General features: G+C 37.2%; 1 protein-coding gene across 6 annotated transcripts in view; it reads right to left on the reverse strand.

The window, feature by feature from the left end:
- Cyp2c13 (cytochrome P450, family 2, subfamily c, polypeptide 13) overlaps positions 1-14,134 on the reverse strand; it is an 80,453-nt gene that overhangs the window by 11,845 nt on the left and 54,474 nt on the right. For 2 of the 6 annotated variants that reach the window (XM_063277632.1, XM_063277644.1), the window contains exons 7-9: positions 12,410-12,597; positions 3,143-3,284; positions 2,344-2,405 (exon numbers count right to left, since the gene is read on the reverse strand). In XM_063277632.1, the coding sequence (XP_063133702.1) occupies positions 2,344-2,405; positions 3,143-3,284; positions 12,410-12,597 (392 nt within the window). The remainder of the gene's footprint in view (positions 1-2,343; positions 2,406-3,142; positions 3,285-12,409; positions 12,598-14,134) is intronic. The other 4 variants (XM_063277654.1, XM_063277662.1, NM_138514.1 and 1 more) reach the window with 2 other exon arrangements.

A 14,134-nucleotide genomic window follows, 5' to 3' on the forward strand; every position in this document is an offset into this window, starting at 1 on the left:
ACCCCCTAGGAAGAAATTGCCTGCCAGACCAACCACTGATCCTAGGGACTAGACCACCAACTAAGGGGGGGTATGGGGAGGGATCCATGTCCCGTAATTAAAAGTCTCATAATAAAACAAGCCCAGGGTCCGAGGGATTCAGCAAAGAATTCTACCAGTTTCAAAGAAAATTAAAGTCAATAATTCCAAAATCATTCTTCAAAATAGAAGCAAAAGAAACTACCTAATTCACGTTATAAGGTCACAATTACCTGGATGCCTAAACCACCTAAAGACCCAAATATAAAAGAGAATCATAAACTAAATTGTCTTATAATCATAGGTATAACAATTCTCAGTAAAATTACTTGCAAACCAAATACCAGAATACTGAAAAATATTATCAAGAAGGCTTCATCCCAGACATGTAGAGATGGTTTGATATATAGAAATCAATGTGAAGCACAACGAAAGCATATTAAAAGGTAAGAACATCATGATCATCTCATTAGAAGAGGCTTTCACTGAAACACAGTGTTCCTTCATGAGAAAAGTCATGGAGAGCTTAGAAAAAGAAGGAACTTTACTCAACACAATGCAAGTTATTTTAGAGCAAACCTATAGCCCAAACATCCTAAACAGAAAGTCTATAAGCATTTTTCGAAAAATCAGGAATAAGAAAAGAATGTCCATTATCTCAATATTCATTCAATATAGTACTTGAATCTATGCTAGAATAATGAGACAGTTGAAGGAGATCAAGGTATAAAAGTAGGAAAGGAATATTTCAAATTATCCTTAATTGCAGATGATAAGATTTTATCTATAAAACCCTAAAATCTATACTAGGTAATTTCAACAGCTGATACCTCTTTAAGGAAGGTACCATCATACAAACTTAACACAAAACCAACAGGCTCTCTTTATACAAACAACAACTGTACTGAGAATCAGAGCAACAATACTTTGCACAATTTTAACAACAAAAAACATCTTAGGGTAACAAACAAGTGAAAGAATTAAAAAACAGAAAATTAAAATATTGAAAAAAAGTTAACTGAAGAGATCAGAAGATGGAAATATCCCCAAATGCTCACAGATCAACAGGATTAATAGAGTGAAAAGTGATTATCTTACTAAAATCTACAGATTCAACACCAACCTCATTGAAATTCAAACACAATGAATTATCAGCATAATATAACAGAAACACAAAAATCCATGATAGCTGAAACAATCCTGAATGATAATAAATGGACAGTGACCATCACTATAACTGACCTCAAATTGTACTACAGAGCTATAGTAATAGAATCAGGATGGTGTTGACACAAAATCAAACAGACTGAAGGAATTAAGTTATGAGTTTGTTACCAAAATCACTTCATGACTGAACATGAGTCCACAGTCAACAGCCTAAACATAGACTTTAGGTAAGAAGATGTGATATTCATAAAAAAGTATCCTCATTGAGAGAGCAGTAGTGAAGCTCATGATCCCAGCGTAGTCTCCTGTCACAATTACAAGGACCTCATGGGGAACCTAGAAGTTTCTTACATCTAGACCTAGAAAGTATTGTATATGTATGTTTCGTTATCTTCTTTTGCAAAAATAAATGTATATAGCATTTGCATGTGTGGGTGACTGAATGTCAAAGTTAACTAGGGAGTTCAGAAGAGTCCTCAAGGTCTCCTGGAAGAAGAAATACAGGTTGTTGTTAGCACCCAAAATAGGTGCTAGGCATTCAACTCACATTTATGGAAAGAGCTGCGTGTTCTCTTAATAGCTGAGCCATTTATCAAGTCCTTTATTAGCTTTATAAGAAAGTCAAACACCAGCCAAATTTCTAGTAATTGCTGGGAATGTGCTCACAAAGCCTCTATCCTAATGAAGATTTACTGACAGCTGCATGCTACTAAGACAGGGAAAGCCAGTTTTATTCATCATAGGCCATTTGTGGGTTACTTATTATCCAGAGGTTGTCAATAAACAAATGAACTTATAACATGACATTGTGCACAAAGGTGTGCAAAATGCGCAAAAATGTGTTGAAGTTGGAAAGACAATTCTGCCGAACATGTATTAAGGACACATGAAGGTTGTGTACAAATATTGGTATTGTTTGATCTAAAACCTTCTACACATGTATGAAACTGTTGGGAGCATTTATCTATAGCACTGACATCTAGTGGTCGCTTGTATTACTACCGCCTTTAGCTTTCTTCTGACATCTTTACTAGGTCATAGTTGATAAGCATGTTAATAAGATGTCTTTACTCCACCAATCCCCCGAGGACAAGTCCTTAGCCATGCTGTCTGTTTTGTACTTAAGGCAAGTGCCTTTGTTCCCCGGGGTCCCCGTACTATCAATGAGGTGTTCCTGCAATAAAGGCTGATTGAGAAGGATCCAACGGTGTTGCGTCTTCCTTGCCGGTCGAGGTGGGCGCGACATGAAACCAAAACAGTAAAAATTAGATCAGAAAATATTATCCTTTTTTTCTGCTGTATATCACTTATATTCTTTTTGGCAGGTAGAAATTTCTCAATTATAGTGTTGATTCACTTTACCATTTTAAATTTGAGGTATCAGAGAGCAAAAATTATGGAGAATTCTCCCAAGTACCAGGGTTTTTCAGTCATATGTAATTCTTTCCAACCACAAGACCAACTGTATGAGCCTGTTTGCTCCTTCACTTCTCTACATATACTTTATGCATATTGGAGCATTTTTGATGTCTTTATCTTATTTATTTATTTTTTTACCTTTTTAATTTTTTATGGATAGCTGAGCCTGTAGTAGAGTGACACAACAAAGGCATGCACTCAAATTATGGTTGATTCTTTGTCTTAATGGTGATTGCTCAAAGGCTGAGTAGCATTTAGTCTCTAGAATAAGGTATTTTGCATACCCAAGATGTACATTAAGGAAAATTGCAGATGTATAATGACTAGGATGGCTAGGAAAGTTTGAACAAATTTAATCCCTAATATTTGATTCTGTCAAGGAAACAGTGTCATCATTATCAAGGACAGCAAATGGACACTGGGAGTAATGCTTCTGATCATGCACAAATTGCAAATCCACAAGCAATTGGGAACCAATATAGAAGTCACCACAGATCCTCACTCAAGTACTGGAGCCCTTGGAATGAGTTTCTATTACCTGCTGAGAAAGGAATGAAGTAGTCACTTTTCTTAAAGTTTCCATTCTCATCTAGAAAGTGACCTGGGTCAAACATCTCTGGGTTGGGAAACTCCTTGCTGTCATGCAGCACTGATGTAAGTGATGTTAGTACTGCTGTTCCCTGCAAAGAACACACAACAAAGAAAGCAATGTATGAATATATCAGAGTGCTAAAAGATAAGGGAAATAATATTGTTCACCTTCTCCTCCATAGAGGAAGTACAAAGAATAGTAAGGACATTTCAATATACAACATATGCAAGGGGCAGGAAGGATTCTGAGATTAGCCGCACTGGTGTGAGGAAGGCATATTCAGTGACATTTGAAGTTGGAATTGGAGATTTGGTGCTATTGTTGGTTACTCTTTTTTCCTGAAGGTTTATCTCATCACCTGCTGCTGATCTAGCTTTTCAACTGCTTTTCTTTTCTTTCCTTTTTATTTTCATCTTTATTAACTTGAGAATTTCTTATTAACATTTTGATTGTAATTCCCCTTCCTGGTTTCCAGGCCAACTTCACCCTAAATTCTCCCCCTCCCCTCCTCTATGGGTGTTACCCTCCCCATCCTCCACCCATTACTGCCCTCACCCCAGCAATCACATTCATTGGGGATTCATTCTTGGCAGGACCAAGGGCTTCCCCTTCCACTAGTACTCTTACTAGGCTGTTCATCGCTACATATGCAGTTGGAATACAGGGTCAGTCCATGTATAGACTTTGGATAGTGGCTTACTTCCTGGAAGCTCTGGTTGGTTGGCATTGTTGTTCATATGGGGTCTCAAGACTCTTCAAGCTCTTTCAGTCCTTTCTCTGATTCCTTCAACAGGGGTCCCATTCTCAGTTCAGTGATGTAATGATGGCATTCGCCTACGTATTTGCTGTATTCTGGCTGTGTCTCTCAGGAAAGTTCTATATCCGGTTCCTGTCAGCCTGCCCTAATTTTCGTCATCCATCTTATCTAATTTGGTGGCTGTATATGTATGGGCCACATATGGGGCAGGCTCTGAATGGGTGTTCCTTCCGCCTCTGTTCTAAACTGTGTCTCCATATTGCCTCCCAAGGATATTCTTGTTCCCCTTTTAAAGAAGGAGTGAAGCATTTGCATTTTGGTAATCATGCTTGAATTTATGTGTTCTGTTTCTCTAGGGTAATTCAAATATTTGGACTAATATCCACTTATCAATGAGTGATAACATGTGTGTTTTTCTGTGATTGGGTTACCTCACTCAAGATATTTTCCAGTTCCATACATTTGCCTATGAATTTCATAAAGTCATTGTTTTTGATAGCTGAGTAATATTCCATTGTGTAGATATACCACATTACCTGTATCCATTCCTCTGTTGAAGGGCATCTGGGTTCTTTCCAGCTTCTGGCTATTATAAATAAGGCTGCTATGAACATAGTGGAGCATGTGTCTTTGTTATGTGTTGGGGCATCTTTTGGGTACATGCCCAAGAGAGGTATAGCTGGATCCTCAGGTAGTTCAATGTCCAATTTTCTGAGGAACCTCCAGACTGATTTCAAGAATGGTTGTACCAGTCAGCAATCCCACCAACAATGGAGGAATGTTCCTCTTTCTCCACATCCTCGCCAGCATTTGCTGTTACTTGAGTTTTTGATCTTAGCCATTCTCACTAGTGTGAGGTGAAATCTCAGGGTTGTTTTGATTTGCATTTCCCTTATGACTAAAGATGTTGAACATTTCTTTAGGTGTTTCTCAGCCATTCGGCATTCCTCAGCTGTGAATTCTTTGTTTAGCTCTGAATCCCATTTTTAATAGAGTTATTTGTCTCCCTGCAATCTAAGTTCTTGAGTTCTTTGTATAATTTGGATATAAGCCTCTATCAGTTGTAGGATTGGTAAAGATCTTTTCCCAATCTATTCACTGCCGTTTTGTCCTAGCAACAGTGTCCTTTGCCTTACAGAAGCTTTGCAGTTTTATGAGATCCCATTTGTCTATTCTTGATCTTAGAGCATAAGCCATTGGTGTTTTGTTCAGGAAATTTTCTTAAGTGCCCATGTGTTCGAGATGCTTCCCCACTTTTTCTTCTATTAGTTTGAGTGTATCTGGTTTGATGTGGAGGTCTTGATCCACTTGGACTTAAGTTTTGTACAGGGTGATAAGCATGAATTAATCTGCATTCTTCTAAATGCTGACCTCGAGTCGAACCAGCACGATTTGCTGAAGATGCTATCTTTTTTCCATTGGATGGTTTTGGCTCCTTTGTCAAAAATCAAGTGACCATAGGTGTGTGGGTTCATTTATGGGTCTTCAATTCTATTCCACTGATCTTTCTGTCTCTTTTATTTTTGAGGATAGTTTTAGCTATCCTGGGTTTTTGTTATTCCAGATTAATTTGGAAATTGTTCTGTCTAGTAAAAGCCATATACAGCAAACCAGTAGCTAACACTAAACTAAATGGAAAGAAACTGGAAGCAATCCCACTAAAATCAGGGACTAGACAAGGCTGCCCACTCTCTCCCTACTTATTCAATATAGTTCTTGAAGTTCTAGCCAGAGCAATCAGACACCAAAAGGAGATCAAAGGGATACAGATTGGAAAAGAAGAAGTCAAAATATCACTATTTGCAGATGATATGATAGTATATTTAAGTGATCCCAAAAGTTCCACCAGAGAACTACTAAAGATGATAAACACCTTCAGCAAAGTGGCTGGGTATAAAATTAACTCAAATAAATCAGTACCCTTCCTCTACACAAAAGAGAAACAAGCCAAGAAAGGAATTAGGGAAACAACACCCTTCATAATAGTCCCAAATAATGTAAAATACCTCGGTGTGACTTTAACCAAGCAAGTGAAAGATCTGTACAATAAGAACTTCAAGCCTCTGAAGAAAGAACTTGAAGAAGTCCTCAGAAGATGGAAAGATCTCCCATGCTCATGGATTGGCAGGATTATTATAATAAAAATGGCCATTTTACCAAAAGTGATCTACAGATTCAGTGCAATCCCCATCAAAATACCAATCCATTTCTTCAACTGCTTTTTATAAGTCACATCGGTTATGTTTTCAAATGGAGACTTATTTTCTACGTAAAACAAATAGGAAGTCATTCATGTTGGTAAACAAGCAAGGTCTAGGAAGACAAATCTTACTCATTTTCCCTCACGAACATAGTTCATGTCTTACATGCCATGGATGGATGGAGAGAGAGTTTGCTCTCACGCACAGAATTTATGTATATAAAGGAACATGCAAGGGAGACTGTGGAATGAAAGAATCTAAACATAGGAAGCTATAGACCTGTCTTCCTCCTTTTTCTTTGTATTTATTCTTCTCTCATACTATACATCCTGACAGGATCCTCCCTTCCCTCCACTCCTAGTCTTCTCACTAGCCTCCTAAAAAGAACGTTTCTTCTTACTAAGTCGAACAGGGAAAAGTGAAACACATCCCAGTCCCACTGTTACAGGTCCCAGTAGAACACCAATCCAATCAACCATAATGTATTTTCAGAGTACCTAGTGCAGACCCATGCAGGCTCTAAGATTGTATCTAATATGTCTGTTAGTAAATAGGAGCCCCACTTAGTTGATTCTGTGTGTCATGTTCTCCTGGTGTGTTCATCCACTCTGTCTCCAACAATCTTATCTTGCCTTCTCTTGTGGTGTTTCCCAAGCCCTACATAATTTTTGATGCTGGATCTCTATGTCTCCCCTATTCACTGCCTTAGTAATCCTCAATGATGACAACTAGACTAGGTACTAATATAGCAGAATATTATTAGAAATAACTCAATTGATTTCTTTTTTGCCAGTTGGGTTCATCTTTACTATGGTTCCCTGGGATGTTCAACATTCAGGTTTGCCATCTACACCTAAACAGTATCCAGTCAATGCCTCCTGATTTGGCATGGGTCTCAATTTACACCAGCCAGTAGTTGGTTACATATTCTGAGTTTTCATTACTTTAGAACATTTCCAGGAGGACAAATTGTAGCTTGAATGTTCTATGTCTTGATTAGTGCCCTAATCCCATAGGAATTGTCTCTCATGCGATTGATATTGTGTATTCTGACAGATGTAAAATGGAATCTCAGAGCAGTTTTGATTGCATTTTCCTGATTGCTAAGGATGATGAACATTTATATTCTTCAACTGTTCTTCAGCCATATAAGATTCCTCTACTGAAAATTCTTGGTTTAGATCCTTGCAGTTTTTTTTTAATAATTTCATTATTTGGTTTGTTGATGTCTAGTCTTTGTTTATACATTTTAGATATTAGTGCTCTGCCAGATGTTAGGTCTGTGAAAATCCTTTTCCCATTTAGAAGGCTGCCATTTTGTCCTATTGACCATGTCCTTTGCCTTAAAGTTTTCTTTTACTTTCATGAGGTATCATTTATTAATTCTTAGTATTAATTCTCAATTAAACCTGCAATATCAATGTTCTGTTTAGGAAACTGTCTCCTGTGCCAAGGCATTCGAAGTTATTCCCTATTTCTTCTTCTTTCAAATTTACTATGTCTGTTTGCACGGTGATGTGAGTCCACATCTCCACTGTTGCTAGGCACAGCCTTGTGAGTAGGTGGAACATGGGGAGTTTGTCTGTGCTTATCCCACTCCATTGCCAGAGCAGGTGCTGGGCTGTAGGGAAGCACCAAGACACCAGGGTGGGAAATCACAGTCTGAGATGCAGCACCCTGGGGCCTAGGGGATTCTCTGACTCTTCAACTTTCAGTTGCAGAGAGCAGAATCAGTGCCCACAAGCTGCAGGCATTTTCTAGCCTGGGGCCTGGGGAAAGAGGAGATCAGACTTGTTCCAGTGTTAACTCCTTAGCTTGGTGGCATTTGTTGCTAGGAGCACAGAGAAGCCTTCTACTGGAAAATTAAGTTGAGGTTCTGTAGGTGAATGCCTTCTCCATAGCTCCTCAAAATGGAACTTGATGAAAGAGACAGTCCACAATTCAAAACTCTTTATTGACTGTTTATTGTGTAGAATGGTTACATGCCAGGTAGTTCCCACTTCTTAGAGTGGGACTGAGGAAAAATAACTTTTGCAGGGAGGAATGTATGGGAAGGGAAGCTTACTGGATAAGCCCTCTGGACCATTACCTGCCTGATTACCATGGAGAACTCTGTTCTGTGTCCATGTGACCACAGGTCACATTTCTGTCTGTGAGGAGTGTGGCACATGTTCCATGCCAGGAATCTGACAGAGGGTGAGGAGTCACCTAAGTCTCTGGTGTGTGCCCACTGAATCTCCAGGTCTCAACAAGCTCTACAATTACCAAGGGTCCTGGCATGGGTTTGCCATTCAAAATTTACGTTCACTCTTGTAGGGTGATAAATATGGATCTATTTGCATTGTTCTATGGTATGGCAGCAATTAAGTCAACACCATTTATTAAGGATGTTTTCTTTTTCTGTTGTATGTTTCTAGCTTCTTTATCAAAAAGTCAGGTAGTCATAGGAATATGAATTTATGTCTGGCTCTTCAATTTGATTCCACTAATGAACATGTCTGTTTTATATAATTACCAGATGTATTAATTACTATTTCTCTGTATTACAGCTTGAAGTAAGGAATGGTGATAACATTAGAGGTTTTACTATTTTTCAGGATTATTTTAGCTCTCAGGGGTTTTTTGTTTTTCTATATGAAATTGATAATGGTACTTTTAAGAACTGAAAGGAATTGAGTTGGAATTTTGATAGAGAGTGCATTGAGATTGGTCTTTTGTGCATTGGACATTTTTACTGTGTTGATTCTAGCAATCTGTAAGTATGAGAAACCTTTTCATCCTCTTACAGCTTCTATTTCTTTCTTCAAAGACATGAAGTTTATCATAGAAATTTTTTATTTACTTGGTTACAGTTAGCCCAAAGTTTTAATATTGTTTATAGCTATAGTGAAAGGTACTGTTTCCCTATTTTCTTTCTCATTCCATTTGCACTTGTATGAAGGAGGGTTACAGATTTGTTTCCAAGTTAATTTCATATCACTTCCCTAAAGGATTTTATTAGATGTAGGAATTTCCTTGTTGCTTATACATCCTATCATGACAACTTCAAGTAAATGTAAACTGCTTCCTTCTTTTCCAATATATACCCACTTGATTTCCATATTTTATTATTGTGCCTAGATCTAGTTCCTCATTCTAGTGGGATTTCTTTTAGATTCCCTACCTTTAATTGGAGGATAACTATAGGCTTGATATAAATTTCATTTATGTTTTTGTATGTGCCTTGGATAGCTAATCTCTCCAAGACTTTAATCATGGAAGGGTGTTGTTTTGTCAATGTCTTTTCTGGTATCTAATGGGATGATCATGGGATTTTATCTTTCTATTTTTTAGGGTAGATAATTTTGTCTAATTTTTGTATGTTGGACCATGTTTACATCCCTAGTATGCAGCCATTCATAATGGTGAAAGATCTTTTTTAGTTGATCTTGGATAAATGTTACAAATACCTTATTGAGTATTTTTACATCTATATTAATAAAGAAAATTGTCATATAAAACTATTTGTTAAATTTTTGTGTGGATTTTATATCAAGATGATTGTACCCTCAAAACATGAATTTTCTGATGTTCCTTCTGTTTCAATTTTGTGGAATGATTCGAGAGTATTTGTATTAATTAGTTTTTGGATGTCTTTAAAATTCTGTGCTAAAACACTTTTAATTAAGACCTCTATTTCATTATGTATTATAGGTCTTTGTATATTGTATATCTGATCTCAATTTCACTTCAGTAAGTGATTTCTATCAAGTAATTTTGTGGAGAACAGGTTTTTTTTTCTTTTCTTAAATTTTTTTATTAGATATATTTCTTTACTTACATTTCAAATGCTGTTCCCCTTCCTGGTTTCCTATTCATAAGACCCCATCCCCTATAATCCCCCTCCCCCATATGGGTATTTCCCCCGTACATCCCCTTACTGCCCCCCATATTCCACTGCACTGGGGGTTCAACCTTGGCAGGACCATGGGCTTCCCCTTCCACTGGTGCCCCAAAAAGGCTAATCTATGCACATATGCAGTTGGAGCCCTGGGTCAGTCCATGTATAGTCTTTTGGAAGAACAGGTTTTTAAAGTATGACCTGATGAGTCTTTGAACTTCCTTGCTATCTGTTGTCATGTCTCCTGTCTCATTTCTGATTTTGTTAATTTGGATAGTAACTCTCTTTTTTTTTATCTTTATTAACTTGACTATTTCTTATTTACATTTCAATTGTTAATCCCCTTCCCGGTTTCCTGGCCAACATCCCCCTAACCCCTCCCCTTGATGAGGACTTTTCTATGTTCTTGTTTTCCTCAAAGAACGAAATCTGTTTCATTGTTTCCTTGTATTGCTACCTTTGTTTTCATTTTACTAATTTCAGCCCTCAGTTTTATTATTTAATTCCACCTACTCCTTTTGGGTTTGCATACATTCTTTTCTTACTTTTATACTTTTATTTGTTCTAGAGGTTTCAGATGTAATGTCAAATTGATAGTGGGAGATCACTTCATTTTTTTCTATAGGCACTTAGTGCTATGAATTTTCCACTTAGCCTTCATTGTGTCCCATATATTTAGGTATGTGGGGCATGTATTTCCATGGATACCTAAAAGCCTTTAATTTCTTTCTTTTTTCCTTCTTTCTTTCTTTCTTTCTTTTTTGTCTTACACACTTTTCAGTCAGTAAAGAGTTCTTCAGTTTTCAGGTGTTTGTAGCCTTTCTGTTGTTTGTGCTGCTGTTGAAATCAAGCTATAATCTATAGTGGTTTTGGTTAAATTTAATGTTTTTTATCTTTTGAGACTTGCTGTATGAACCAATATGTGTTCAATTTTGGAGAAATTTCTATGGGGTGTTGAGAAGTCTTATACTTTTGTGTTTTAGGTAAATGATCTTTAGATTACTTGTCAGGATTGTTTAGATAAAACAAAAATCTCTTAGCATTACTATTTCTTAATTAGTGTTCATCTGAATGGCCAGTTACTTGGTAAAAGTTGGATATTAAAAGTCTCCTACCACCAATGTATGACTGTTAACATGTTGGTTAAACTTTAGAAATTTCCTTTAACAAATAAGGTACACTTTTGTTTGGGGCATAATAGTTAAGAAATAAAACGCCATCTTGGTGCATTACGCCTTAAATGAGTAGAAAGTATCCTTCTTCATCCCCATTTGAGTCTATTTGTTAGATATTAGAATGTCTATACCAACTTGCTTCTTAGGTCCCTTTGCTTGGGAGATATTTTTCCAATTGTTTATTCTGAAGCAATGTCTGTCTTTGATGATGAAGGGTGTTTATCATATGCCCCTGCAGAAGGATAGATCCTGCTTTTTCATTAATTCTGTTAGTCTAAGTCATATGGATGAGGGTTGAGTCCATTAATATTGAGAGATATAAGTGACCAATGATTGTTAATTATTGTTACTGTATTGTTGTGTGGTGGTATTCATGGTGTGTGTGTGTGTGTGTGTGTGTGTGTGTGTGTGTGTGTTTCTGAGATGGGAATCTTTCCTTATTATGGTTTTGCTGGTGTGAGGTTATATATTTTCTGTGTTTTCATGGGTATAGTTAACCTCCTTGGCCTCGAATCTTCTTTTTAGTATCATCTGTAAGACTAGATTTGCACATAGATCTTGTTTGAGCTAATTTTTAGCATAGAATATCTTGTTTTCTTTATGATGACTGAAAGAATTCCTAAATCTAGTAGTTTGGGCTGAAATCGTTGGTCTTTTAGCTCTGCAGTATACTGCTCAGTCCATTCTCCCTTTTCTCCCTTTTAGAGTCTCCACTGAGAAATTAGATATAATTCTGAGAACAAGTCTATATTTATAGGTTACTTGCCTTCCTTGACTGTACCTCTTAATATTACTTCTTTATTCTGCAAATTTAGCATTTCAATAATTATGTTGAGAGTAAATTTTCATTTCTGATGAAATATGTTTCATGTCAGATTCCTTGTCTTCTTGTAAGCATCTCCTTTTTTAAGTTAGGAAAAAAATTCCTCTGTGATTTAGTTGGAAATATTTCCAGGGGTGATGGTCTTTGCACTAATTTTTCTCCTATTCCTATTATTATTTAGTCAATTACATTTAGCCTTTTTATACTACTGCAGAATTCCTGAATGTTTTGTTGTAGGAATTTTTTTATAAATTTTACCTTTTCCTTGACTGATGAACACATTTTTATTGTATTGCCAATGCCTGAAGTCCATTCTCCCACCCTTGTTGGTGAGAACAACAAGAGCACAGAAGCATAGCAGAGAGAAATAAGCTTACCTTCGGTATGAAGTAGTTTCTGAATTTAGTGTCACAGGTCACATCATGAAGCAGACCATTTGGACCAATGTCAATGTATCTCTGAACCTCGTGGACCATGGCATTTGTGTAGGGCATGTGGCTCCTGTCCTGCATAGAGGGGCTGCGGTGTCTCCCAATCACATGGTCAATCTCTTCCTGGACTTTAGCTGGATAAAAACAATGACAAATATTGGAATAAGAAAAATGTAGCCTGTATCTCCCATTAATGCCCATCTAACTAGGCCATGGAGAAACTGGCCCAATAGTATTTTCAACATATATTTCACACTGAGGAGTAAACTTAGATACATAGGATTATTCTAAGGTAGATTTCTACCATTATATTATAACATAGCTAACATGATTCATTATTATATGCTAATTGTTTTATTCATGATATCAAATAATGAGATATAGTTAAATATTGATAACAATAAAAAAGGTTCAATTAATTTGACATTATAGACATTAATAAAGATATCAGAAATAATATATTAAATTGAGGAATATATTACTGAATATTTTCTTTTATTGGATATTTTTATTTACATTTTAAATGTTATTCCCTTTACTGAGGTATGTGAAGGTCTTTATGCAATTTTATTCTGCCCAGCTCATTTTTTATGGCAAAATATTATTTTATTTTATTTTTTATTAATTTTTTATTAACTTAAGTATTGCTTCTATACATTTCGAGTGTTATTACCTTTCCCAGTTTCCAGGCCAAAATCGCCCTAACCCCTCCCCCTCCCATTCTTTATGGGTGTTTCCCCTCCCCATCCTCCCCCCATTGCCGCCCTCCCCCCAACAATCATGTTCACTGGGGTTTCAGTCTTAGCAGGACCGAGGGCTTCCCCTTCCACTGGTGATCTTACTAGGCTATTCATTGCTACCTATGAGGTCAGAGTCCAGGGTCAGTCCGTGTATAGTCTTTAGGTAGTGGCTTAGTCCTTGGAAGCTCTGGCATTGTTGTTCATATGGGGTCTCGAACCCCTTCAAGCTCTTCCAGTTCTTTCTCTGATTCCTTCAATGGGGGTCTTATTCTCAGTTCAGTGGTTTGTTGCTGTCATTCGCCTCTGTATTTACTGTATTCTGGCTGTATCTCTCACGAGAGTTCTACATCCGGCTCCTGTCGGCCTGCACTTCTTTGCTGCATTCATCTTGTCTAATTGGGTGGCTGTATATGTATGCGCCACATGTGGGGCAGGCTCTGAATGGATGTTCCTTCTGTCTCTGTTTTAATCTTTGCCTCCCTGTTCCCTGCCAAGGGTATTCTTGTTCCCCTTTTAAAGAAGGAGTGATGCATTCACATTTTGATCATCCATCTTGAGTTTCATGTGTTCTATGCATCTAGGGTAATTCAAGCATTTGGGCTAATAGCCACTTATCAATGAGTGCATAACATGTGTGTTTTTCTGTGATTGGGTTACCTCACTCAGGATGATATTTTCCAGTTCCGACCATTTGCCTATGAATTTCATAAAGACATTGTTTTTTTTTTCTTTTTTTCCGGAGCTGGGGACCGAACCCAGGGCCTTGCGCTTGCTAGGCAAGCACTCTACCACTGAGCTAAATCCCCAACCCCAAGACATTGTTTTTGATAGATGAGTGATACTCCATTGTGTAGATGTACCACGTTGTCTGTATCCATTCCTCTGTTGAAGGGCATCTGGGTTCTTTCCAGCTTCTGGCTATTATAAATAA

The sequence above is a fragment of the Rattus norvegicus genome, chromosome 1 (genome assembly GCF_036323735.1).
Source record: "Rattus norvegicus strain BN/NHsdMcwi chromosome 1, GRCr8, whole genome shotgun sequence".
NCBI lineage: Eukaryota > Metazoa > Chordata > Mammalia > Rodentia > Muridae > Rattus > Rattus norvegicus.